At 47.1% G+C, this 26,609-nt stretch overlaps 1 protein-coding gene across 9 annotated transcripts in view; it reads right to left on the bottom strand.

The window, feature by feature from the left end:
* The window catches only part of LOC147102126 (septin-5-like), a 136,181-nt gene that overhangs the window by 30,909 nt on the left and 78,663 nt on the right, over positions 1 to 26,609 (bottom strand). For all 9 annotated transcript variants that reach the window (XM_085964355.1, XM_085964354.1, XM_085964347.1 and 6 more), the window contains 3 exons: positions 23,335 to 23,436; positions 14,393 to 14,489; positions 11,672 to 11,834 (listed from right to left, as the gene is read on the bottom strand). In XM_085964355.1, the coding sequence (XP_085820481.1) occupies positions 11,672 to 11,834; positions 14,393 to 14,489; positions 23,335 to 23,436 (362 nt within the window). The remainder of the gene's footprint in view (positions 1 to 11,671; positions 11,835 to 14,392; positions 14,490 to 23,334; positions 23,437 to 26,609) is intronic.

Here is a 26,609-nt window from a genome sequence, read left to right on the forward strand (position 1 = left end):
TTCAGAATTAATAAATTCTTTATCCTGACTGCTATACCTTCTTGACTTGGTAGCAATTGGCTTACAGTCCGGCATCAAATTGGAAAAAAGTGATAATGGAGAAATGAATAAAGAAGTTAATCCACAAATAGACAAAGGTGGCTTAGTTCCTCCGAAAGAAAGACTGAGGGACTCATGTAATTGAAGCACATCATGACCAATCAAAATGTCCGCACAGAGATTAGGCAGAACGGATAGGCGTATATCAGTATACGTATTACCTAGGAGAATTAATTTCACAAGGCAACAACCAGCTACTTGTGAGGTGAGAGTCGTCTGAGCCATGCAGACCTGATAGGAAGCAGGCGAAATTTTCAAACGCTTCTCCCTCACAAACTGAAGTCTTATAAAGCTCTCAGTACTGTCCGTATCTATAAGGTCCTTCACTTCTAACCCATTAACTTGGGCCATAACTATAGCTTTGTTTAGGCCATGGGAAAAGGCGGCATAAACTGATGCAATAAACGCCCTATCTAAAGGCTGAATGGTCGCAGAGGAGGCAACCGATTTGCAAATACGTGCATAATGACCTCCCTTGCCGCATTTAATACACACAGCCTCCTGGGCAGGGCACTTCAGACGGGGGTGCCGGGCGTTCCCGCAAAAATAACACTTCTGAATCCTAGAGGCAACAGCTGCTGAAGTAGAAACTGTTTCAGAATCTGGTAAACCACTCCTATTAAATCCACGTGACTCCCTTTCATCCGGAACTGCCGAAACCACGGTCGCAGGCCGATCAAAAAGAGCATAAGAATCCGAACTTCTCTGAGACAAATCCAATGTAGAGGCTTGCTCAAAAGCACTCTTAAGATCCAAGGTCTTATTTTCTAATATCCGCTGACGAATTGATCTAGACAGTAATCCATTAATAAATGCATCCCGTACCGACTCTTCCTTATGTTCTTCTGCAGACACGGCCTTATAATTACAGTTAGCACCAAGGCGCCGGAGTGCTTGTAAATAAGCATCCAAGGATTCTCCCGCCTGCTGCCTACGGGCAGATAAAAGGTGACGTGCAAATACCTCATTTTTGGGTTTAACAAAAAAAATTTCCAACGTAGCAATAGCCAATTCATAAGTTTCACAGTCCAAAATATACTTATACACATCCGGAGCAATGTAGTTGATTAGTATATCCAACTTATTCAGAGATTGCTGATCCAACACGCCCAAAAAGTTTTTAAATGTACAATACCAATGTTTCCATTGATCATCCACTCCTGCAGAATTAGGGTCAGCATTAAATCATTCCGGTCGAAGATATCGTTCCATTATAGCAAAAGGTTAATAAATTGAAATAAGGAGTAGCTTGCCTTTCAAAAGCTAGGCTTTATTAACCTTAAAAAACCAGCAGTACATGTTGAGCACCCAGTCTCAACCAAACTGTAGAAACTGAATTTAAGATGGCCACCACAGGTCACATGGAATCAACTAACCAATAAGTTTACAGCATATATCTCAAGGCAGGAAAACAGGCAATCAATTACAATGCTTCTTACAAAACAAGAATAATCACCACAATACCCTACGGGACAAATTTGTCTGTGGACTCCTGAGTGAAGGAACACAGAAGAAGTTACTATCAGAGAAAGAGCTGACGCTAGATAGGGCTTTCAGCGTGGCAGTATCGTATGAAGCAGCAGCCAGGGGAGCTGCAGAAATTCAACAAAAGCCACAGGAATACAGCACCCACGAAATGACACGGGGATTTGCAAAATGTTATCGCTGCGGCAGAACTAACCATGACCAGAAGGACTGCTGGTCCAAAGACAAAATATGCAGGCAATGCGGAAAGATGGGACACATTGCACGAGTTTGCAGGTCTGGGAAGAAGACCAGCGACAACAAAAAGGCTACTAAGGGACCGTACAAGAAAGTACAAAAGATGACGGACAGTAGTTCCGAAGACCAGATGAGCGATAGTGAATCCGGGAACAGGAGACTAAGCTGTCTCAAACTTCACAATGTAATCGCAAAAGAGTATCACTGAACCATTTGGGTCACCCTCACGATAGCAGGGTCACAAGTTAAAATGGAATTGGATACAGGATCAGCGCCAACCATCATGAATCGACGACACTACGAGCGGCTATTCTCACACATACCCTTGAGAGAGACATCCATCATCTTGACGATGTATACGGGGCAAAAAGTATACCCCAGAGGAAAAATAAGGGTGCCTGTCGAATACAATGGCAAAAAAATACGGAAATTGTATCTCTACAAACTGCCAACTGGTGGACCACCGTTATTGGGATGTGAATGGATCAGGAAGATAAACTTAGATTGGCACTCCATTCATGCAATGACGGTGGACGGTAAAAAAGATGAAGACGTCACTCCTGGACGATTGTCAACAATCTTAGCTAACGCCAAAGAAGTATTTCAACAAGAACTGGGCACGCTTAAAGGCGTAACCGCCTCGATAAAAATAGAAGAGAATGCAGTTCCCAAGTTTTTCAAAGCAAGACCGGTACCATATGCAATTCGCCCAGCCGTCGAGGCAGAGCTGGAGAATCTGGAGAAGGCAGGCGTGTTGCCTAAGGTCGACTGGAGCGAGTGGGCGACACCCATCGTTCCTGTCATGAAGAAAACGTTAAGCAATAAGTCCGGGGAGCCAAGGAAGATTCGCATCTGTGGGGATTTCAAGGTGACGGTGAACCCAGTCCTTCACACAGTACAATATCCTCTTCCAAGGATAGAAGACATCTTTGCCTCACTGTCTGGAGGGAAGCGTTTTACAAAAATTGACCTAGCACAAGCATATTTGCAGATGGAGGTTGAAGAGTCCTCTAGGAAGTATCTCACGATAAACACTCACAAAGGTCTTTACCAGTATCATCGATTGGTATTCGGAGTAGCATCAGCTCCAGCAATATGGCAAAGAGCGATGGAACAAGTCCTGCAAGGGATTCCGGGGACTCAGTGTTACTTGGACGACATCCTTGTGACAGGTGAAGATGACAGTGAACACCTTAACAACCTAGAACAGGTGCTCACTAGACTACGGGAACATGGGCTACGAGCCAACCGCCCCAAGTGCGAGTTTATTAAGAAACAGATATCGTATTGTGGCCACGTGATTGATGAAGAGGGGTTACATAAGTCCCCTGACAAAATTGAAGCGGTTGTTAAGGCCCCAGCACCTGAAAATGTGTCGCAACTGAGGTCATTCCTCGGATTGGTGAATTACTACCATAAGTTTTTGCCGAATTTGTCGACAATTCTGCACCCACTGAACGCCCTGCTACGAACGGGGGTAGCATGGAAATGGAGCGATGATTGTAAGCGGGCCTTTCAGAAGAGTAAGGACTTAATCACTTCAAGGAAGTATTGGCTCACTACAACCCAGCACTGCCGATCAGACTGGCATGTGATGCGTCTCCCTACGGCATTGGGGCGGTACTGTCACATAAATTCCTTGATGGTTTAGAGAGGCCGATAGCTTTTGCGTCACGCTCGTTAACTTCTGCCGAGCGTAACTACGCCCAGATTGACAGAGAGGCCCTTAGCCTAGTGTGGGGGGGTGAAGAAGTTCAATCACTACCTGCACGGTCAAAAATTTACTCTACTAACCAATCATCAACCTCTTGTCTCTATTTTCAACCCTCAGAAGGGCGTACCGATAATGACAGCACAACGGCTGCAGAGGTGGTCCCTTTTCCTAGGGGCACACCAATATGACATCGAGTACAAAGGAACTAAACAGCATGGGAATGCTGATGGATTGTCACGCCTACCGTTGCCGACGGTGGAAGAAGAAGACCTTGCAGTGGATCCAATGGAGTTATTCCACTCGACCATAGTCGAATGTCTCCCTGTGACGAATGCAAACATAGAAAAGGAAACACGGAATGACCCGACACTATCACGGGTCTATGATTTAACGGTGAAGGGATGGCCAGCACATGGCGAACCACTGCTGCCAGCATTCTCGCCGAGAAGAGAACAGCTGTCAGTGTGCAGAGGAACCTTGATGTGTCGATCCAGAGTAGTAATTCCACCTAAGTTGACGGATAGAGTGCTCAATGAGCTTCATGAGGGTCATCTGGGTGGGGTAAAAATGAAGAACTTAGCCAGAGCGTTTGTGTGGTGGCCGGGAATCGATAGAGAAATCGAAGAGATGACCAAGAGCTGTGCAGGATGCCAGAAGGTCCAAAACGCCCCACCACAAGCTCCTCTGCATCCATGGGAGTGGCCCTCATCTCCATGGCAAAGGGTGCACATTGATTTTGCTGGTCCCTTCATGGACTCGATGTTTTTAGTTGCGGTGGATGCACATTCAAAGTGGCCAGAGGTAATAAAAATGTCCTCAACCACCACAGAAAAAACTATCACAGTTTTACGAACCATATTCGCCAGGAATGGGCTGCCTGAACAGATTTGCTCTGACAATGGACCACAGTTTGTGTCTGAAGAGTTCCGGAGGTTCTTAAAGAACAACGGTGTTAAGCATTACACATCTGCCCCATATCATCCAGCCACTAATGGATTGGCCGAGAGGTTTGTCCAAACATTCAAGAAGGCTATCAAGGCAATGTGTAATGAAGATATACCCCAACAACACAAGGTGGACAACTTCTTGTTTGCCTACCGGAATGCGACACATGCGGTTACCAACCAAACTCCAGCCATGATGTTCTTCAATCGAAGGCTACGATGCCGCTTGGATTTGGTTAAGCCAAACGTCCGAAGAGATGTGGAGAACAGGCAGTTTCAAAATATGAATGAAAGGCCGACCAGGAGTTTTAAGATAGGTCAACCAGTTTTGGCCCGGGACTACCGCACTGAGAAATGGCAGCCAGGAACGATTTGTACACGGCAAGGACCTCTCATGTATACCGTGGACGTTGGAGAGAGCATTGTAAGACGCCATGCTGACCAGATTCTAGAGTCACTGGAAAACGTCAACTCCACACCACGATCTGATACACCTGGCAATGAAATCGACGTACCAATTGCAGCTACCGCAGAACCGGTAATATTGGAAGCAGATGAACCAAACAACGACATTGATCCCGACTCAACATTGCCAGAAGAACCTGATACCCCAAAGAGGCGTTATCCAGACAGAATCAGGAAGCCTCCTCAAAGACTGAACTTATAATTGCTTAAACTTAACCAATGTATCTAGCAACCGTAATTGTGATTGTAATTAGTTATCATTTAGTTGTTAAATGAATGTTATGTACTGTTATCTAAAAGGGGAGGAATTGTTGTGTATGTACCTTTAAGAGAATAACTGGTCTCAGACTGCAGTACCGGCAGTGACCACACCTGTATAAAAGGCACTAGTGAGCCTCTGTTGTTTTCAGTTTCACTATTGACTTCCATCAGTAAAGACTTGTTTTGTTCAACTCCTGCTGTCCGTGTCTCAATCATTCACGGACATAATACCAACCATCTTCAGCTGCTTCATCAATGACCTTCGCTCTAGAAATGGGGATGTTCGCTGATGACTGCACAGTGTTCAGCGCCATTCACAACTCCTCAGATAATGAAGCAGTCCATGCCCGCATGCAACAAGTACTGGACAACGTTCAGGCTTGGGCTGATAAGTGGCAGGTAACATTCGCACCACAGAAGTGCCAGGCAATGACTATCTCCAACAAGCGAGAGTCTAACCACCTCCCCTTGACATTCAACGGCATTACCATTGCCAAATTCCCCACCATCAACATCCTGGGGGTCACCATTGACCAGAAACTTTACTGGACCAGCCACATAAATACTGTGGCAACAAGAGCAAGTCAGAGGCTAGGTATTCTGCGGTGGGTGTCTCTTTCCTGACTCCCCAAAGCCTTTCCACCATCTACAAGGCATAAGTAAGGAGTGTGATGGAATACTCTCCACTTGCCTGGATGAGTGCAGCTCCAACAACACTCAAGTAGCTCGACACCATCCAGGACAAAGCAGCCCGCTTGATTGGCACCCCATCCACCATCTTGAACATTCACTCCCTCCACCACCAGCGTACCGTGGCTGCAGTGTGTACCATCTACAAGATGCACTGCAGCAACTCGCCAAGGCTTCTTCGGCAGCACCTCCCAAACCCGCAACCTCTTCCACCTAGGACAAGGGCAGCAGGTGCATGGGAACACCACCACCTCCAAGCTCCCCTCCAAGTCACACACCATCCTGACTTAGAAGTATATCGCCGATCCTTCATCGTCGCTGGGTCAAAATCCTGGAACTCCCTTCCTAACAGCACCGTGGGAGTACCTTCACCACACGGACTGCAGCGGTTCAAGAAGGTGGCTCACCACCACTTTCTCAAGGGCAATTAGGGATGGGCAATAAATGCTGGCCTGCGATGCCCCCCATCCCATGAAACAATAAAAAAAAAATCAGTTTTGGCCTGTATATGTCACACTGTCAAGATATTTTGATTGCCCTTCATTTATCAGTTAAACTCTAAATATACTTTTATATAGTCACTATGATTATCTTCCTTTGTTGGTTCTTTAGATCATTTTAAAATACCATATGATAGTCACACCACTGAAATTAAAAATGTAACCAGACATGGTAGGCTGGTGCAGTGACTTTATTCTTTATCTGAGCTGGGGCCTGAATCCAGTCCAGATAAAAGTCTGTTAAAGGAAAGAACTTGCATTGATCGCCCATCCTCAGGATATCCCAAAGTGCTTTACCGCCAATTAATTCCTTTTGAAATGTATTTACAGTTATTTAGGCAAACACGGCAGCCAATTTATCCACAGCAAGATCCCATAAACAATGAATGAACAATCAGATTAACCTCTTACTGGTGGTTGAGAGATGAATCTTGCCAGAATACTGGGAGAACACCCTGCTCCTCTTTGAATAGTACAATGAGATTGTTTACATGCATCTGAGGGAAGACGGTGCCTCCATTAACATCTGGCACAGAAGACCACTGGACCAATTAAGAAATCAGTCTATCCCAATCTCCAGGCAAACTTAGCATTGTATTCAACAAATGAGATATCTGCTATAGCATCCAAGGGAATGCTGGATAGGGGACCCTCCCATTTATAAAACACTACTTCATGTCATGAGGACATCCCAAAGTGCTTTACAATTAATGGTTTACATTTGAAGACAGGAACTATTGTTAGTAGGCCAATGGGGCAGCCAGTTTGTGCACAGCACGGTCCCACAAACAGCAAATGAAAAGATAACCAGATAATCTGTGCTTGGTAGTGCACTGCTCCTCTATCCATCCCTCAGGAAAATTGAGAGTCTGTTTGCCCTTTTGCAAAGTAACAGCTTTCCTTGGTTGAAGGCATGTTGCTTCCTTCCTTGGGCCATATTGCAGCTGCTGAGGTACCTGCTAGAGCTTGACTTGATGTCAGGGGTGAGGCCCCGTGAATCAGCCTTGTTTCAGTCGTGCCATGCCTAGTAGAGGAATTACAGTGGTTATCTTAACAAAGCTGACTACATACGGAGATAGACTTTCAACTACTGAAGATATCATATTGCAGAGACTCGAGAAAGACCTTGCCGGTCGGGGGGGAGAAGGAGGGGTTATCAGGGGTTGGAGATGCTCTTCATTTTGCGAGAAGAATGCTGGAAGACGAGGGTCATGCCTTGGACCATGTCCTTTTGGGGCTTGGTATCATAAAGGACTTGGATCAACACTTGCTCTGCAATCTGGTCACTGAATGAGAACCAGCACTGGTCGACATTGAGCTGGGGCTGAGCATGCTGGTTGGGCTGATTTGTGACCAATGTGGGTGCAGAGGCAGCCATGGTGGCAACAGCAGCTTGCATTTGTATAGCGCCTTTAACATGGAGAAACATCCCCAGGCCATTTACGGAGGCATAAGGAAAAAAATAGACACTGGGTCAAAGAAAGAGTGACCAAAAGCTGAGCCAAAGAAGTTGGTTTCAGAGGAAGTGAGCAGGTAGCGAGGCAGAGGGGTTTAGGGAGATAATTCCAGAGTGTGGGGTTTAGGCAGCTGAAGGCATGGCCACCAACACTGGGGCAAACGCGGACGGAGGTGGGGGGGGGGAATGCACAAGAGGTCGAAGGTCGAAGTCAGAAGAACAGTGGTGACAGAGATAGGGAGGGTTGAGGCCATGGAGGGATTTAAACACAAGGATGAGAATTTTAAATGAGGCATTGGAGGACCGGGACCCAACAAAGATCAGTGAGTACAGGGGTGATGTAAAGTATCACGTTTAAAAAAAAAAAAAATTATTCATTGATGGGATGTGGGTGTCGCTGGCTGGCTAGGCCTGCATTTAGTGCCCATCCCTAATTGCCCTTGAGAAGATGGTGGTGAGCCGCCTTCTTGAACCGCTGCAGTCCATATGGTGTAGGTACACCCACAATGCTGTTAGGAAGGGAGTTCCAGGATTTTGGCCCAGCGACAGTGAAGGAACGGCGATACAGGTCCAAGTCAGGATGGTGTGTGGCTTGGAGGGGAACTTGTAGGTGGTGATGTTCCCATGCGTCTGCTGCCCTTGTCCTTCTAAGTGGTAGAGGTCGCGGGTTTGGAAGGTGCTGTTGAAGGAGCTTTGGCGAGTTGCTGCAGTGCATCTTGTAGATGGTACACACTGCAGCCACGGTGCGCCGGTGGTGGAGGGAGTGAATGTTGAAGGTGGTGGATGGAGTGCCAATCAAGCGGGCTGCTTTATTCTGAATGGTGTCGAGCTTCTCGAGTGTTGTTGGAGCTGCACTCATCCAGGCAAGTGGAGAGTATTCTATCACACTCCTGACTTGTGCCTTGTAGATGGTGGAAAGACTTTGGGGAGTCAGGAGGTGAGACACTCGCCGCAGAATTCCCAGCCTCTGGCCTGCTCTTGTAGCCACAGTATTTATATGGCTGGTCCAGTTCAGTTTCTGATCAATGGTAACCCCCAGGATGTTGATAGTGGGGGATTCAGCGATGGTAATGCCATTGAATGTCAAGGGGAGAAGGTTAGAGTCTCGCTTGTTGGAGATGGTCATTGCCTGGCACTTGTGTGGTGCGAATGTTACTTGCCACTTGTCAGCCCAAGTCTGAATGTTGTCCAGGTCTTGCTGCATATGGACACGGACTGCGTCAGTATCTGACGAGTCTCGAATGGTGCTACGGGCAGCAGAGTTTTGGGTGAACTGAAGTTTATGGAGGGCGGAGGTTGGGAGAGCATTAGAATATTTTAAGTCTGGAGGTGACAAAGGCATGGCTGAAATTTTCAGCAGCAGATAGGCTGAGTAGGGGCAGAGGCAACGTTCCCTTTAAGCTGCGCAGTCGCAGTCCACGCAAGCGGAGAGCCGGCTTTTAAATAGAAAAACCGCACATGTGTGGAATTCTGAATGGTCCGCGCAGCCCGTTAAAGGGCAGAGGTGGGCAATGTTATGAAGGTGGAACAGGTGGGCTGTCTGATGGAGAGAATACAAGGTTGGTTACTTAGCTGGGGGTCTAATAAGACAACGTGGGTTGCCAACAATCTGGCTCAGCCTGAGCCAGTGACCAGGGAGGGGGATGGAGTCAGCGAACAGTTTATTCTTTCTTATTTCTTAAATCTCGAAAATAAATCAGGAGGGACTCATCAAGGACAAGAAGGAGTGACTAACAGCTTAGCCAAAGGAGTGGGTTTTAGAGGAAGTGAGCAGGCGGAGAGGCAGCGAGGTTTAGGAAGAGAATTCCAGAGCGTGGGGCAAACGTGGGGTGGGGGGGGTGGGGGGAAATACACAAGGGGTTGTAAATGACCTGGGGATGTTTCTCCATGTTAAAGGCACTAAACAAATACAAGTTGTTGTTGCCACCATTGCTGCCTCTGCACCCACATTGGTCACAAATCAGCTCACCTGGCAGATTCAACCTACAACTCAATGTTGACCAGTGTTGGTTCTCATTAAGTAATTCATTGAAATAGCTCGTGGCCTTTGTGGCCAGGTGATCTCCCCTCACTCTGCTGTATGTAACCACCTGTTGTGGGCCAGGCCCTCGTATCACCCGTTCTTGGCAGTGGATTTCTTTTCTTTCTTGCTCAAGAGTAAGTGTGTAGTTTCTGTTCTTTAGATATCTGTTAGGGAACAGATTAGGGCCTTGCCTGTAGTCTGAGGGTTTGTGGAGAGAAAACATCTCTGGACCTCTCCAACACTCTGAGAGCCTATAGAGAGAAATTTCCTTCAAGCTTGTATCAAAGTTGTCTAAATTTATTTTGTATTCTCAGACTACAAAGTTCTTACATCATCATTTTTTCCATTCACGCCATCTTGTGGGGCATTCCACTATTATCTACCCCCTGATTGATGACATTGCTTATCAACTCTGGTGCCAATCGCCATGGATTCTTCCCACTGACTGCCTGCCACGTTTCAGAACTTTTAGGCCATTTTTCCACAGAAACGATTTGAAAAAAATATTGACTTTTACCATTTTCATTTGGCAAAATGCATACGTACAAGTTTAAAAAAGGCAAAAGGTGGTTAATATGCTAAAGGGAAATTATTTTTCCCAGGGTCTAAATAATAAGCAACTTGTGTGCTTATCTGAGTAATCAAAAACACCTCAAGCCCATTGTGTTGGAAATTCCTTTGATTTCTGATAGTATGTAGAAAAGGGGATGTGGAGAGAGAAAGAAAGAAAGAGACAGGCTTTTTTAAAAACAGGAAACCTGTCATGGAAGTCAGACTTTTAAACAGAATGTTTCAAAAGCTTTAGATAGGTTCAGAAAGTTCGATATGCTAGAGGAACAATTAAAGTTTAGGTTACGTAAGCTGAACCACTAATGTGGGAAAGCATGGAGTGTTCTTTATTTTGTATCATTACGCAAAGATACATAGTCAATAGCTCCTACTGCAACAGTATGGCATTCACCGTCAATGGGTAGAAAATGTAGCACTCAGAATGTCAGCATCAGATCAGTATCAATCTAGCATTCCCAGGTCAGATATATTATGGTATAGTTCCTTCTACTCAGCCCCAACAACATGCTTTATCCCCAACCTCAGAAGTGCAACCCCAACTGCACCAGTGTGACATTTTTCTGTTTCCCATACCAGCTATCCTGTGGCCTTCTGAGTGAGATTGACAATTTACTCATTTCACACAACAGCACTACAGTCATCAGACAGAGGATTTTTATCCCAGCAGGTTGACTTGGATTTGAACCCAGGTCCAAGAGGTGAACAGCCACCAGTGTCCAACTCATGCACCACCCAATCACTCTTTCATTAGCATTCCAAAAGGATAGTGAGCAATATCATGTTACCATGGTTTCAAAGCAAGACGTAAGGCATCACCAAGACAACAAAAATATCATGGCTGTTTATTTTATTGGTTCTCAGGGTGTGGGAAAAATTGGCAAGTCGGCCTTTATTGCCTAAGTGCATTAAGAGTCAATCACACTGGATTTATGTGTAGGCCAGACCAAGCAAGCATGGCAAATTCTCTTCCCTGAAGGACATTAGTGAACCAGTTGGGATTTTACAACATCCATGGCAGCTTTCATAGTAATTTTTCTGGTACTAGCACACAAATGATCATATTTATTTAATTCCATTTTACATCTTGCCATGGTGGATTATGAACTCATAACCTCTGTGGTCCAGTATCATAACCACTACACTGTCATATACACACATGATGTGTATTTTGGCTGCAATGTATTAACAATTAACTCATTCCAGCTAGTTAAAAGTGAATGCACTTACTTCCTGTTTCGCTCTTTCACCACCATCCTGGTCATGCTCTGGATGCATTGCGCTCGGTAGTTTTCATAGTGTACGTCACGTGTCACATCTTTCAGGTCCTGCATATGTGTTCGGATCAACATGTTTCGTAACCTCACAAAGTCACAGTGACCTGGATTCTCCACTGCATAGAGACGTAGGATAGAATGAACTTGTGGTTCTAACACTATCACATAACTTAGGATGCTCCAAAGCACTTCACGTACACTGAATTACCTTGACATGCACTTTTGTTATGTGGGCGAATGCAACAGACAATTTGCATACAAATAGCAATGAGACAAATGACTAGTAAATTGGGTTTTAATGGTGTTGTTGAGGGAGGAATATTGGCCAAGACACCGGGTGATCTCTCTGCTCTTCTTTGAATAGCGCCATACAATCTTTAACATCCATCCGAACAGACAGGCAAGGCCTCAGTTTAGCATCTCACTCAAAGGGCAGCACTTCTAACAAAGCAGCACTCTTTCAGTACTGCTTGTAGTGTCAGACCAGGTTATATGCTCAAGTCCTAGAGTGTGACTTGAGCCCACAATCTTGCGACTCCGAGGCAAGAATGCTACCAAATTGCCAAAGAGGCTTTGGAAGATTAGACACCCATCAAACCCAAAACGGGACTTTCATGTGAGGCAATCTTCATCATAGGGGGAGTTTAGACTGAAAACGTGTGCTGCTCTTTGGTCTAGTTATTGCCTGGAAGGGGTGGAGGTTTCCCCTTTTATAGCATGTTGATAGGACAATGCAGTGCTTTGCACTGTGGCTTTGCTGATGAGTAGTGTGGGCTCGTGAGCATGGTTTTTAGCTGCTAAGATGGAGTGAGTTGGAGTATTTAAGCTGGCCTCTCCTTAAGGCCACTGCTCAGTAACTCCCTGTGAAAAGTGGTCCAATAGACATACTTTGAGGCCAATTCGAGGCCGATTGCTGGGGGTAGTTTCAGTAGATTGGTGGCTGCTCATAAATCGCCTCCTTGACTTGGTGAAAGGCCCAGGTTATCAATTGTGAAACTAGCAGAAAATAACTGGCTTTCCTTTTTTATTGTTTTGCATCTGTAACAAGGTGCAAAATCTAGAATGAGACAGAGGTGTCCTAGACACAAGTACATGTATTAGGGACTGAGATCTGCAGTTTGTTTCACAGATTCCAGGGCTCAAATGTCATCAATGTGTGAAACAATTGGAGCATTTTTTAATGAGGAAATCAAACTGACATCATGAGGGAAGATCGTGTGGTTCTTGCATGGAAAAACGTAAAGAACAGGCATTCCTGCAATGACTTGCTGAGCTATACACTGACCCTTGTTATGGATCTGAACCAAAACCATATGGATGTGCACGGTGGCATAGTGGTTAGCACTGTTGCCTCACAGCGCCAGGGACCCGGGTTCAAATCCGGCCTCGGGTGACTGTCTGTGTGGAGTTTGCACATTCTCCCCGTGTTTGCGTGGGTTTCCTCCGGGTGCTCTGGTTTCCTCCCACAGTCCAAAGATGTGCGGGTTAGGTTGATTGGCCATGATAAAAAATTGGCCCTTAGTGTTAGGGGGGATTAAATACGTGGGGTTATGGGGTTACGGGGATAGGGCTTGGGTGGGATGGCTGTTGGTGTAGGGACCGGGTGCTAGGGTTTGGATGATCAGCCATGATCTCATTGAATGGCGGAGAAGGGCCGAATGGCTTGCTCCTATCTTCTATGTAAATAAAGAGGAAAAACTAACAACTAAAAAAAAATAATTTTTATGTACATGGGGTTGAGCTATGAAGAAGGGATAGGCTTGTTTTGCCATTAATGAGGTGCTCCGCGTACCTACTGTCCACCTCGTGAGGCGTCAAACATGTGCACGTCAGTTGACCGACTAGTGACTATCCTTGGGGAGAAGAAGGTAAGCAGGGGTCAAGGTGGCTCCAAGGTGATATGGCCGTCGACAGAAGTCAACCCTCTGTGGCCAATTAGTAATCTGACGCCTGAATCAGGCAGGTCTGCAGTCCTCCAGGCACGGTTGATGATTTCCTAGCCAGCATGGATCAATAATGGAGCCTGGAGGACTAGCCTGTCACAAGGGGCCGGGATTCTTCCCACCAGGCTTTAGATTGCAAGCCAATATCCTACAGGCTGGGAGAGTCCCACTGGAAGCAGGTCTGGTAAACTGTGTGGTTTTAGCTAGTTAAACTCCAGTCCACACTTGATGGGGGTGGAGGGGGGGTGGCTGGTGGGGAGGGGTGCCTAAGCCTCGGATCTGCCAACTTGTGCCAAACTCTCTGGACCTGGAGCAGGGGGATGTGTCCCTGTGGGAAGAGTGTGTGCATTTATCTCGGGCAATCAGAAACTCTGCAGGTGGGATAAGTTTATCAATAGTTTGGCTTGGAGTCGCTCAAACACGGTGTGTGTCAGACACCATGCTGACCAAAATAAAAGTATCCACCTTCATATTAATATGAAATGTTCAACCAAATAGAGGAGCATCCAAAGAATGGAGAACAATCTACTTTTTTATCTGCAATTTATATTTTTTTCTATTAAGCCATTATTTTACAAAACCAGGTATTTAACATTGTTTTGGAACTTTGAACTTTTGAAATGGTGACGATATTGGTGCTTAAAAGTCCCCCTGACGCTTTCCTTTACCCAGAGGAGCAAGACATATTTAGATTCAACAAATATTAGAAAAGGTTTGTGATTGTGCGTTACCTTCTACAATACCCCAGGGATACAGTCGCCCCCGAACTCTCCTTCCTTTGGCTTCAACCACAGTGTTGCTACCAATCACAGTGAAGGGGATGCTGTCCTGGAACAGAAAATTAAAGGCCAGATAAAAATAAAACAATTGAAATTAATAAATCTCTTTTGAATAATCTCTTTGGAAGCAGAATCCACAGCATCTTCAGCGTTGGGTACTCTAGAGGGCAGCACTCTCTAGAATTGACTCCGAGACTGAGATTAATGAACATTGTGATAAAAATAATAACTTCCGGGAAGTTATGTCATCACTTCCTGTGAACTGTGAACTATGAACTGTGTACATACCTCACTTCCTGTCATGTGTCACTTCCTGTTGGACTGGTATAAATACTGGTCTGTTCAGTATTGTAAGAGGCTTCTACCAGAGGCATGGTAAAGACCTCTCTTGTATATAGTGTGTTTATAAGTTACTTAAAGCTTACTTTAAAGTTACTTGATGGTAAGCCTCCTTTTTCTTACATCAATTTAAGTAACTTAGTATTTACACTGACAAATACTAGACCTTCGGACAAACTCGGAATTAAGGATCCAGGGAACCACCCATCATGGAGAAAATCCTTAGACCTATTCGTCTGGACTTGGACCCGAATGCACCAGCAGCTGGCAGGGTATGGAAGCATTGGTACCGTACTTTTGAGACTTTTCTGGATGAATGTGAAGCGGATGCTCCTGCTAGATTGAAGATACTTATCAATTATGTGACCCCAAAAGTGTTCGAATATGTTGATGAATGGGATAATTATGATGAGGTGATTCGGGCACTTAAGAAACTGTATGCCAAGACCCCAAATGAGGTCTATGCTAGACATCTACTGGCCACAGCCCGACAAGGGCCAGGGGAATCAATTGACGAATTCCTGCAAGAACTTTGCAGGCTCAGCGTAGATTGTAACTTTCAGGCAGCCTCAGCTGAGCTGTACCGCCAAGAAATGATTCGTGATGCTTTCATCTGCGGGATTGCCTCTCCATTTATACGCCAGCGTCTACTAGAAAGTAAAACACTTGAGCTACAAAAAGCTTTTGACCTAGCTTGTTCACTGGATTTGGCAAAGAGAAATGCAGACCTCTATCAGCTGCCCAGATCTCGATCTGCTGCTGTAGCTGCAACCAGACAATTCAAGCGGTCTCAGGTGAACCCTATCATGGGGGAATATAATTCTGATGAAGAAGAGGAGGACGACCCCACTTTAGCAGCCTCTTGGCAATCTAGGAAGGAATGCTTCTTTTGTGGAGATGCTTTTCACCCTAGGAAAACCTGCCCTGCTCGCAATGCAATCTGCAGTTATTGCGGGAAAAAAGGACACTTTGCTAAAGTTTGCCTATCAAGGGCCTCTACGAGGGCCAATCCAGCTAAGGCCTACTGAACTGCCCCAATTAGGGCCTATCAAGATGCTCCAGCTAGGACCTATCAAGCTTCCTCTCGAGCTCTCTCCCGAAGAAGCACACCGAGAGTTTTAGCCACTCTCTGTGCAACGACACCAATTACAGCTGCTTGCCCACAGAACCTGTCTCATGCAGCCACAAAAATTTCAATTAAAGGGCATACCTTAGATGCCTTAATTGACTCAGGAAGTACTGATAGTTTCATTAAGGAACAGATTGTTGCGAAATTGAAACTACATGTCTTCCCATCGGACCAGGCAATTGCGATGGCCCAGTCATCACTTAATACCAGAATCTCCGGCTTTTGTGTTGTTGATATGACACTTCATGGTCGTATGTATCCCTCCACCCGACTTTCGGTGCTCAAGGACTTATGTAGTGATCTCCTCTTAGGACTGGACTTCCAAAAACAGCATAAGAAACTCACCATTGAGTTTGGTGGATCCAAACCCGGACTTACTATTTCTAATATACCGTCTAAATTACCATTTTGTGCATTATCAGCAGCTTCACTTGATGAACCCTCATTATTTGCCAGTATTCCGCCTCAATGCCAACCGATAATAACGAAATCGCGGCGCTTTAATCAGGAAGACCAATCTTTTATTGCGGCTGAGATCTCTCGACCTCTAGCAGAGGATATCATTGAACCATGTTCGTCGCCCTGGCGGGCTCAAGTCGTCATTGTCAAGAACCCTCTAAAACCTCACAAACAGCGACTATGCATCGATTATTCGCAAACCATCAATCAATATACCGACTTGGACGCCTACCCATTGCCACGCATTGATGATATGGTTAATAAACTGGCCGAATACAAAGTGTTCTCAACTTACGATTTAAAAAGTGCCTATCATCAGTTACTCTTGAAGGTCTCAGATAAGCAGTACACAGCCTTTGAGGCTAATGGACGGCTGTACCAATTTCGTCGCCTCCCATTCGGGGTTACTAATGGAGTGGCTGTCTTTCAACGGGCAATGGATGGCCTGGTTAAGCAGGAAAACCTAAGGGACACTTTTCCCTATCTTGATAACATTACCATTGCAGGTCACGATCAACAGGAACACGACTCCAACCTCCAAAAATTTCGGGATGCCCTCCATCGCCGTAATTTGACCCTGAATGAATCCAAATCTGTTGAGTCGCAACCGACCATCAACATCCTTGGCTACTGCGTAGGCAATGGTATCATTAAGCCAGACCCAGAAAGACTTCGCCCGCTCCAAGAGCTCCCGTCACCTAAGAATCCGGCTTCTTTACGTCGGGCTCTCGGTCTGTTTGCATACTACGCTAAATGGATTCCTCATTTTTCGGACAAAATCCAACCCTTGCTGCATGCTAGATCATTTCCACTGGGAACAGCCGCTGTTGCAGCCTTTAACCTTCTCAAAAAACAGTTGGAGAAAGCGGCTCTTCACTCCATTGATGAGAATCTCCCTTTCGTGGTTGAATGTGATGCCTCGGAGGTGGCGATCTCGGCTACTCTGAATCAGGAAGGTCGTCCTGTAGCATTTATGTCCAGGACCTTACAAGGTGCCGAGCTACATTATCCTCCGGTTGAGAAAGAAGCCACAGCCATCATAGAGGCAGTACGGAAGTGGAACCATTTTCTAGCTCGCCAGCACTTTACATTGATCACGGACCAACGATCAGTCGCCTTCATGCTCGATAATCGAAAACGAACCAAAATTAAGAATAATAAAATACAACTTTGGAGGATGGAACTGGCCTCTTTTGGTTATACCATTCTCTATCGGCCTGGCAAGGAGAATGTGGCCCCGGACACCCTCACACGGGCATTCTGCTCCACTATGTCATCCTCCACCCTCATGGATGTCCACAATGGTTTGTGTCATCCTGGCATTACGCGCATGCTACATTTCGTACGATCACGGAATCTCCCTTTTTCCACTGGAGATGTAAAGAAAATATGCTCAGAATGCCGGCTTTGTGCGGAATTAAAACCTCAGTTCTTCCGCCCCTCAGATGGTATACTCATACATGCAACCCAACCGATGCAACGACTTAGCATCGATTTTAAGGGCCCAGTGCCCTCTTCAACTCGGAACACATATTTGCTCACCATGATCGACGAATATTCACGTTTTCCGTTTGCCTTCCCCTGCTCCAATATGCTAGCGTCCACAGTAATCTGCTGCCTTGAGCAGGTATTTTCTCTCTGTGGCATGCCGGCTTATATTCACTCAGACCGGGGTCCATCCTTTATGTCGAGGGAACTCAAGGACTACCTCTCAGAACGGGGAATTGCTACAAGCAAAACAACACCATGCCATCCCATCGGAAATGGGCAGGTAGAGAGGTATAACGGTATCATCTGGAATTCCGTACGTCTCGCTTTAAGATCTCGGGGCCTACCAGACCAGCAATGGGAAACAGTGCTTCCGGATGCATTGCACTCTATACGGTCCCTGCTTTCTACAGCCACAAATACTACACCTCATGAGCGGTTCTTTGGATTCCAGCGTCGCTCATCACATGGGACATCACTCCCGTCATGGCTAACTACTCCTGGACCTGTATTACTCCGAAGATACGTTCGGACGTCTAAAAATGACCCTCTTGTAGACGAGGTCGAACTAACCGATGCCAACCCCACCTATGCAAACATACGATATTCCGACGGCCGAGAATCTACTGTATCATTACGGGATCTGGCTCCCTGCCCACCAGGACCTAGTGGGACATCGGGTGATGGCATTTCACCAGGAAACTCTTGGGACCTATCGGGTACCCCTCTCCAGGATCCTGATCGGACACCAACTAGCTTGGTGCCGGTAGAACCCCGTGCTCAAGGTTGCGACCCTCCCAGTACCACGCATGAAAGTACTGGTCCGCCACAGACCAGCTCTGCACCTCCCTCTGAACAGAGGCAGTCTGACTTTGAACCTATTGGGGCTCGTACTCGAAGCCATGATCTCCCCGACCCTTCACAGGGCAATCCAGGCCACACGGACTCTGGCCAATGGCCAACCGCATGTAAGCGGACCAGCGACCCTCTACGACGGGAATCCAAACGGGTGCGACTCTTCCTTGTTCGGCGGCTGCGGACCAAAAGGTAGACCACAGCCTCCTAAACCTGCAGGAGGGAAGAATGTGATAAAAATAATAACTTCCGGGAAGTTATGTCATCACTTCCTGTGAACTGTGAACTATGAACTGTGTACATACCTCACTTCCTGTCATGTGTCACTTCCTGTTGGACTGGTATAAATACTGGTCTGTTCAGTATTGTAAGAGGCTTCTACCAGAGGCATGGTAAAGACCTCTCTTGTATATAGTGTGTTTATAAGTTACTTAAAGCTTACTTTAAAGTTACTTGATGGTAAGCCTCCTTTTTCTTACATCAAACATTGTACACAGAACATTCAGAAACTATATCTGTTCTTTAGATAAACACTCATGCTCCAATTATTTGAGATTTCTTGTGATCGTTCCATGATGCTGCCAAAATCTAGTGAAAAGTGCTTTGTGGAGCTTCATCTCCCCAACAGCTTCTGTTAAAGTGCTGAATGGTAAGTGGAGGTTTCTCATCATCGAGGGTTACAATCCCAGAGTATAGAACAACACTGGGGAAGCAGGACTGAGGCACACTGCATGAGCTGTCAGCCCTGATGTCACCACCATAGCCCGGCAATAAGTCTCCCTCCAATTTTAATTCTGATTCTCTCAACGTTGCAAATTTACCTGTTTTCACCTTATGAGAGGGTTGCTGCCCTACTGTTCTTTCCTCATGGAGACTCTCTCAGCTCCAGCCGCATGAGAATTCCTGTTCACTGCCACATGTGATCCTCCTGCAACTGCACGCTAACTCTTCTGGTGAGGAGACCACATCTTTCTTTCTGAGGCTCAAATCCTGACCCCTGTGACCTCAACATTGAGCAGATCACCAGCACGGGACCAGTTCTCAGTTGCGAAACATAGGCCACGATTTCCAAGCGGGAGGGAGGAGGTCTGGTCCTCCCCCACAAACACTGGCGTTTAGACTCCACAGCACACGTGCATTTCTTTCCAACAGGATCCACTCCTGGAAGCCAGCCTGCTTGACAGGCTTGGCTCCCTGTTGGATCGGGAACGCTGCAGCAGAGACTGCAGCCCAGGAGCAGGTAGGTTTCCTGCTGCTGGGGTAGAGATTGCGAGAGGGGGGTTGGGGGTGTTCGCGGGGGTTTAGAGACAGATCGGGGGCAGAGATGGGGCGTGGTCGGTGATGGCGGGGAGGGTCTGTGATCATGGGGAGGGGGTTGGGGATTACGGGGGTGGGTCCATGATATCGTTTGCAGGGTGTGATCGCAGGGAGGGAAGCAGGTTAGCTTGGCGTTCTGGGAGGAAGCACTCCTGCTCTTCCTGATACAGCACAAGCAGTGCTGGAAAGGCACTTGCCTCTTCCAAGCAGCTAAAATGTTCGGCTTGCAGCCTCACTAAAATATTTAAATGAGCAACCCATCTCCTGGGAGGCACTGTGCCATGCCCCAACCAATGCCGCACTGTGCCACACCCCAACCAATTCCGTACTGTGCCACACCCCAACCAATGCCGTACTGTGCCACATCCCAACCAATGCCGCACTGTGCCACACCCCAGCCAGTGCCGTACTGTGCCACACCCCAACCAATGCCGTACTGTGCCACACCCCAACCAATGCCACACTGTGCCATACCCCAACCAATGCCCCACTGTGCCACACCCCAACCAATGCCCCACTGTGCCACACCCCAACCAATGCCACACTATGCCATGCTCCAACTAATGCCACTGTGCCACACCCCAACCAAGGCCACACTGTGCCGCACCCCAACCAATGCCGTACTGTGCCACACCCCAACCAATGCCGTACTGTGCCACACCCCAACCAATGCTGCACTGTGCCATGCCCCAACCAATGCCACACTGTGCCGCACCCCAACCAATGCCGTACTGTGCCACACCCCAACCAATGCTGCACTGTGCCATGCCCCAACCAATGCCACACTGTGCCACACCCCAACCAATGCCGCACTGTGCCACATCCCAACCAATGCTGCACTGTGCCACACCTCAACCAATGCCTTACTGTGCCATGCCCCAACCAATGCCGTACTGTGCCGCACCCCAACCAATGCCGTACTGTGCCACACCCCAACCAATGCTGTACTGTGCCGCACCTCAACCAATGCCGTACTGTGCCACACCCCAACCAATGCTGTACTGTGCCGCACCTCAACCAATGCCGTACTGTGCCACACCCCAACCAATGCTGTACTGTGCCGCACCCCAACCAATGCCGTACTGTGCCGCACCCCAACCAATGCCGCACTGTGCCACACCCCAACCAATGCCGTACTGTGCCGCACCCCAACCAATGCCGTACTGTGCCACACCTCAACCAATGCTGTACTGTGCCGCACCTCAACCAATGCCACACTGTGCCACACCTCAACCAATGCCGCACTGTGCCACACCCCAGCCAATGCCACTATGCCACACCCCAACCAATGCCACACTGTGCCACATCCCAACCAATGCCTTACTGTGCCACACCTCAACCAATGCCTTACTGTGCCGCATCCCAACCAATGCCGTACTGTGCCGCACCACAACCAATGCCGTACTGTGCCACACCTCAACCAATGTTGTACTGTGCCGCACCTCAACCAATGCCGTACTGTGCCACACCTCAACCAATGCCGCACTGTGCCACACCCCAGCCAATGCCACACTGTGCCACACCCCAACCAATGCCACACTGTGCCACACCCCAGCCAATGCCACAATGTGCCGCACCCCAACCAATGCCGTACTGTGCCGCACCCCAACCAATGCTGTACTGTGCCACACCTCAACCAATGCTGCACCGTGCCATACCCCAACCAATGTCGCACCGTGTTACACCCCAACCAATGCCACTGTGCCATACCCCAACCAATGCCCCACTGTGCCACACCTCAACCAATGCCGCACTGTGCCACACCTCAACCAATGCCGTACTGTGCCGCACCTCAACCAATGCCGTACTGTGCCACACCTCAACCAATGCCGTACTGTGCCACACCTCAACCAATGACCCACTGTGCCACACCCCAACCAATGCCGTACTGTGCCACACCTCAACCAATGCCACTGTGCCACACCCCAACCAATGCCGTACTGTGCCACACCTCAACTAATGCTGCACTGTGCCACACCCCAACCAATGCCGTACTGTGCCGCACCTCAACCAATGCCGTACTGTGCCACACCTCAACCAATGACCCACTGTGCCACACCCCAACCAATGCCGTACTGTGCCACACCCCAACCAATGCCGCACTGTGCAACACCCCAACCAATGCTGCACTGTGCCACACCCCAACCAATGCTGCACTGTGCCATGCCCCAACCAATGCCACACTGTGCCACACCCCAACCAATGCCGCACTGTGCCACATCCCAACCAATGCCGCACTGTGCCACACCTCAACCAATGCCTTACTGTGCCGCACCCCAACCAATGCCGTACTGTGCCGCACCCCAGCCAATGCCGTACTGTGCCACACCTCAACCAATGCCGCACTGTGCCGCACCCCAACCAATGCCGTACTGTGCCGCACCCCAACCAATGCCGTACTGTGCCACACCTCAACCAATGCCGCACCGTGCCATACCCCAACCAATGTCGCACCGTGTTACACCCCAACCAATGCCACTGTGCCATACCCCAACCAATGCCCCACTGTGCCACACCTCAACCAATGCCGCACTGTGCCACACCTCAACCAATGCCGTACTGTGCCACACCCCAACCAATGCCGCACTGTGCCACACCCCAACCAATGCCGCACTGTGCCACACCCTAACCAATGCTGCACTGTGCCACACCCCAACCAATGCCGCACTGTGCCATGCCCCAACCAATGCTGCACTGTGCCACACCCCAACCAATGCTCTGAGAGGTCTGAAGGCTACTTTTGCGGTTTTGTGCTGCACACACAGAAAATCACTCCATTTCTGGACCATGTTGTTGCGGCCGTCACAAGTTGATCCGTTTGCTCCAATATGTCAATCACAGTCTGTTGTACAATCACCAAATTGACGATAGAGATACAGCCATAAGTTACGGTGTCCAGTAGATCCCATCTAACAGATAGGTACCGTGTTTGCCTATCTAAAGGCCCACTGGGCAAATTATTCATATAGGCTTCTACCGGGCTATAGGCGGCATTTACACTATAACTGTAGTGTCGTTGGCAAATGGTTTTGTTTCCCATCGATGCTATAGTTGTAGTGTAAATCCGGAGTCAGGATTGACCCTGACTCTCAGGCGAAGGGGAGTGAGACCCCCTGGACAGTTGTGGTGTAAATGTCACCTGTGATATAACAGGTGGACGCACTCCAACCATTCTTTACAGTTCTATTCATGATTGCAGTGTCTCTGTTTATTACACATTTTATATTATCATATAAGAAGTGTGATTGCCCCTCATATTGTGGCACATCTGAAGAAATTCAACAGACTCCCATTCACTCCTCCTCACCTTCAATTCCTGATCTTGCCGTTTAAATTCTTCATCCTCATCGGAGTCACAGTCTGGGAACTGGTAGATTTTGATCCCATAGGATTTGATTTCCTCACGGATCTGTGGAGAAAATTTAACTAGCAATGGCAGGTTACATTTCAAAGGTGCAACAGAGAATTCTTTCCGGCTGGAGGTTGAGAATTTTGGCCCTTTAATATTAACTGAAGCTTGAGTCCTTGCATTCTGGAGTCATCTATCTGGTAAGCACAACCACAGGCCTCTAGCCTAAATGCCAGCAGCTCTTGCGATGCTGCTGCGCTCATCATTTTGTGCAGAATGGACAGCCCAGACTCAGCACACACAATACACTCTGGCACGGAGGAAGCCATCTGCGTCCAATCCAATGGTCTCACAGGACTTGGTCAGCACCAAGCTCTGGGGTTGGGGCTGAATGGGTTTTCTCTACCATGTGTTGACAGGGCTTTGATATTCAGTGACTGGATAACTCACTTATAAGCACGTTCACCCAATCAGTGAACTACATTCTGTGTGCACTCTTTTTACAGAGGTGTTAAAATCCTACATTGTAAGGGAGATGAGAGGGAGGCATTTCCATGGTGATGAGAGACAATTCAGCACTAATTGGTAATCTTGCTCAGCATGGCTGGTGTGGGAAGTGGAAGAATGTCACTTTGGTGACACAGGTTGGAATTGGTGTAGAGGGAGCTCCATTCTACATCTAACCATGCTATAACTAGCCTTGGAGTGCTTGATGCTGACACTCGGTGCCTGAAATTGAAAGCGTTCCATTCCCTGGCACGGACTTCCCAAATCGAGATGAGCACAAAAATTCACAAAAGTGTTTGTTTTCTGACTTTATTAAGTCGTATTAGAACCCAAATAGAACAACCACAGTATGTTTGAAAGCATCAGGTTGACTTTTTCAGTAACAAGGTGCCACCAGATTGCTGATTGTTTTGCTGATATTTCACATTGAGGGCAAGGCTCCACTGGCTGTTGTTGATTGAAATCACTGAGTGATATTATTGTACAAACACTTAAGGTTCTCATATAAATTTCCCTATCTGCTATTTTAATGGCGGGGTTAACCCTTTATTTTTCAGCATCACTGACAGTAATTTTTACCCTTATGTGTAGCAGCATCATAAATGTGTTGGGGACAACTTCTCACTGCACGGAATACAGAACAGAGGAAACCTTCAAGACAAGACTTGCACTTATATCGCATCATATCGTATTTCAGGCACAAACTTTACCTCCAATAAATTACTTTGAAGCACAATCAGAGTTGTTATAGAGGTGAATGCGGCAACTGATTTGGGTATAGCGATCCCACACACAATGAGGTGAAAGACCAGCTAATCGATTTTGATAGTGGTTGTTGAGGGAGGAATAATGGCGGGGACATCAAAATCCACCCCCCCCCCCACTCTTTGTTTAAACCAGTGTTTGTGGGGCCTGATCACTGAGCTTATGTTCGCTTGAAAAGGATAAATCCGCTTAAATCATTATGGCCCATATTTTCCGATGCCTACGGGTGTGTATGGGCTGTGTACACACCCGTAGGGACATTGAAAATGCTGGTTTCAGGCATGCGAAGTGAAGGCAAGAATGCTCTTGGCGGATCGCACGCCTGCCCTGGAGAAGGGCCTCTGCGGGGGGAGTTCCACTTTCTGCAGAACCTCTGTGATAAAAATGATAACTTCCGGGAAGTTATGTCATCACTTCCTGTGAACTATGAACTATGAACTGTGTACATACCTCACTTCCTGTCATATGTCACTTCCTGTTGGACTGGTATAAATACTGGTCTGTTCAGTATTGTAAGAGGCTTCTACCAGAGGCATGGTAAAGACCTCTCTTGTGTATATAGTGTGTTTATAAGTTACTTAAAGCTTACTTTAAAGTTACTTGATGGTAAGTCTCCTTTTTCTTACATCAATTTAAGCAACTTAGTATTTACACTGACAAATACTAGACCTTCAGACAAACTCGGAAGTTAAGGATCCAGGGAACCACCCATCATGGAGAAAATCCTTAGACCTATTCGTCTGGACTTGGACCCGAATACACCAGCAGCTGGCAGGGTATGGAAGCATTGGTATCGTACTTTTGAGAATTTTCTGGATGAATGTAAAGCGGATGCTCCTGCTAAATTGAAGATACTTGTCAATTATGTGACCCCAAAAGTGTTCGAATATGTTGATGACTGGGATAATTACGAAGAGGTGATTCGGGCACTTAAGAAACTGTATGCGAAGACCCCAAATGAGGTCTATGCTAGACATCTACTGGCCACAGCCCGACAAGGGCCAGGGGAATCAATTGATGAATTCCTGCAAGAACTTCGCAGGCTCAGCGTAGATTGTAACTTTCAGGCAGCCTCAGCTGAGCTGTACCGCCAAGAAATGATTCGTGATGCTTTCATCTGCGGGATTGCCTCTCCATTTATACGCCAGCGTCTACTAGAAAGTAAAACACTTGAGCTACAAAAAGCTTTTGACCTAGCTTGTTCACTGGATTTGGCAAAGAGAAATGCAGACCTCTATCAGCTGCCCAGATCTCGATCTGCTGCTGTAGCTGCAACCAGACAATTCAAGCGGTCTCAGGTGAACCCTATCATGGGGGAATATAATTCTGATGAAGAAGAGGAGGACGACCCCACTTTAGCAGCCTCTTGGCAATCTAGGAAGGAATGCTTCTTTTGTGGAGATGCTTTTCACCCTAGGAAAACCTGCCCTGCTCGCAATGCAATCTGCAGTTATTGCGGGAAAAAAGGACACTTTGCTAAAGTTTGCCTATCAAGGGCCTCTATGAGGGCCAATCCAGCTAAGGCCTACCGAACTGCCCCAATTAGGGCCTATCAAGATGCTCCAGCTAGGACCTATCAAGCTTCCTCTCGAGCTCTCTCCCGAAGAAGCACACCGAGAGTTTTAGCCACTCTCTGCGCAACGACACCAATTACAGCTGCTTGCCCACAGAACCTGTCTCAGGCAGCCACAAAAATTTCAATTAAAGGGCATACCTTAGATGCCTTAATTGACTCAGGAAGTACTGATAGTTTCATTAAGGAACAGATTGTTGCGAAATTGAAACTACATGTCTTCCCATCGGACCAGGCAATTGCGATGGCCCAGTCATCACTTAATACCAGAATCTCCGGCTTTTGTGTTGTTGATATGACACTTCATGGTCGTATGTATCCCTCCACCTGACTTTTGGTGCTCAAAGACTTATGTAGTGATCTCCTCTTAGGGCTGGACTTCCAAAAA

This window comes from Somniosus microcephalus, chromosome 22 (genome assembly GCF_052327205.1).
Source record: "Somniosus microcephalus isolate GS21.2 chromosome 22, FLI_Smic_1.0, whole genome shotgun sequence".
Classification (NCBI taxonomy): domain Eukaryota; kingdom Metazoa; phylum Chordata; class Chondrichthyes; order Squaliformes; family Somniosidae; genus Somniosus; species Somniosus microcephalus.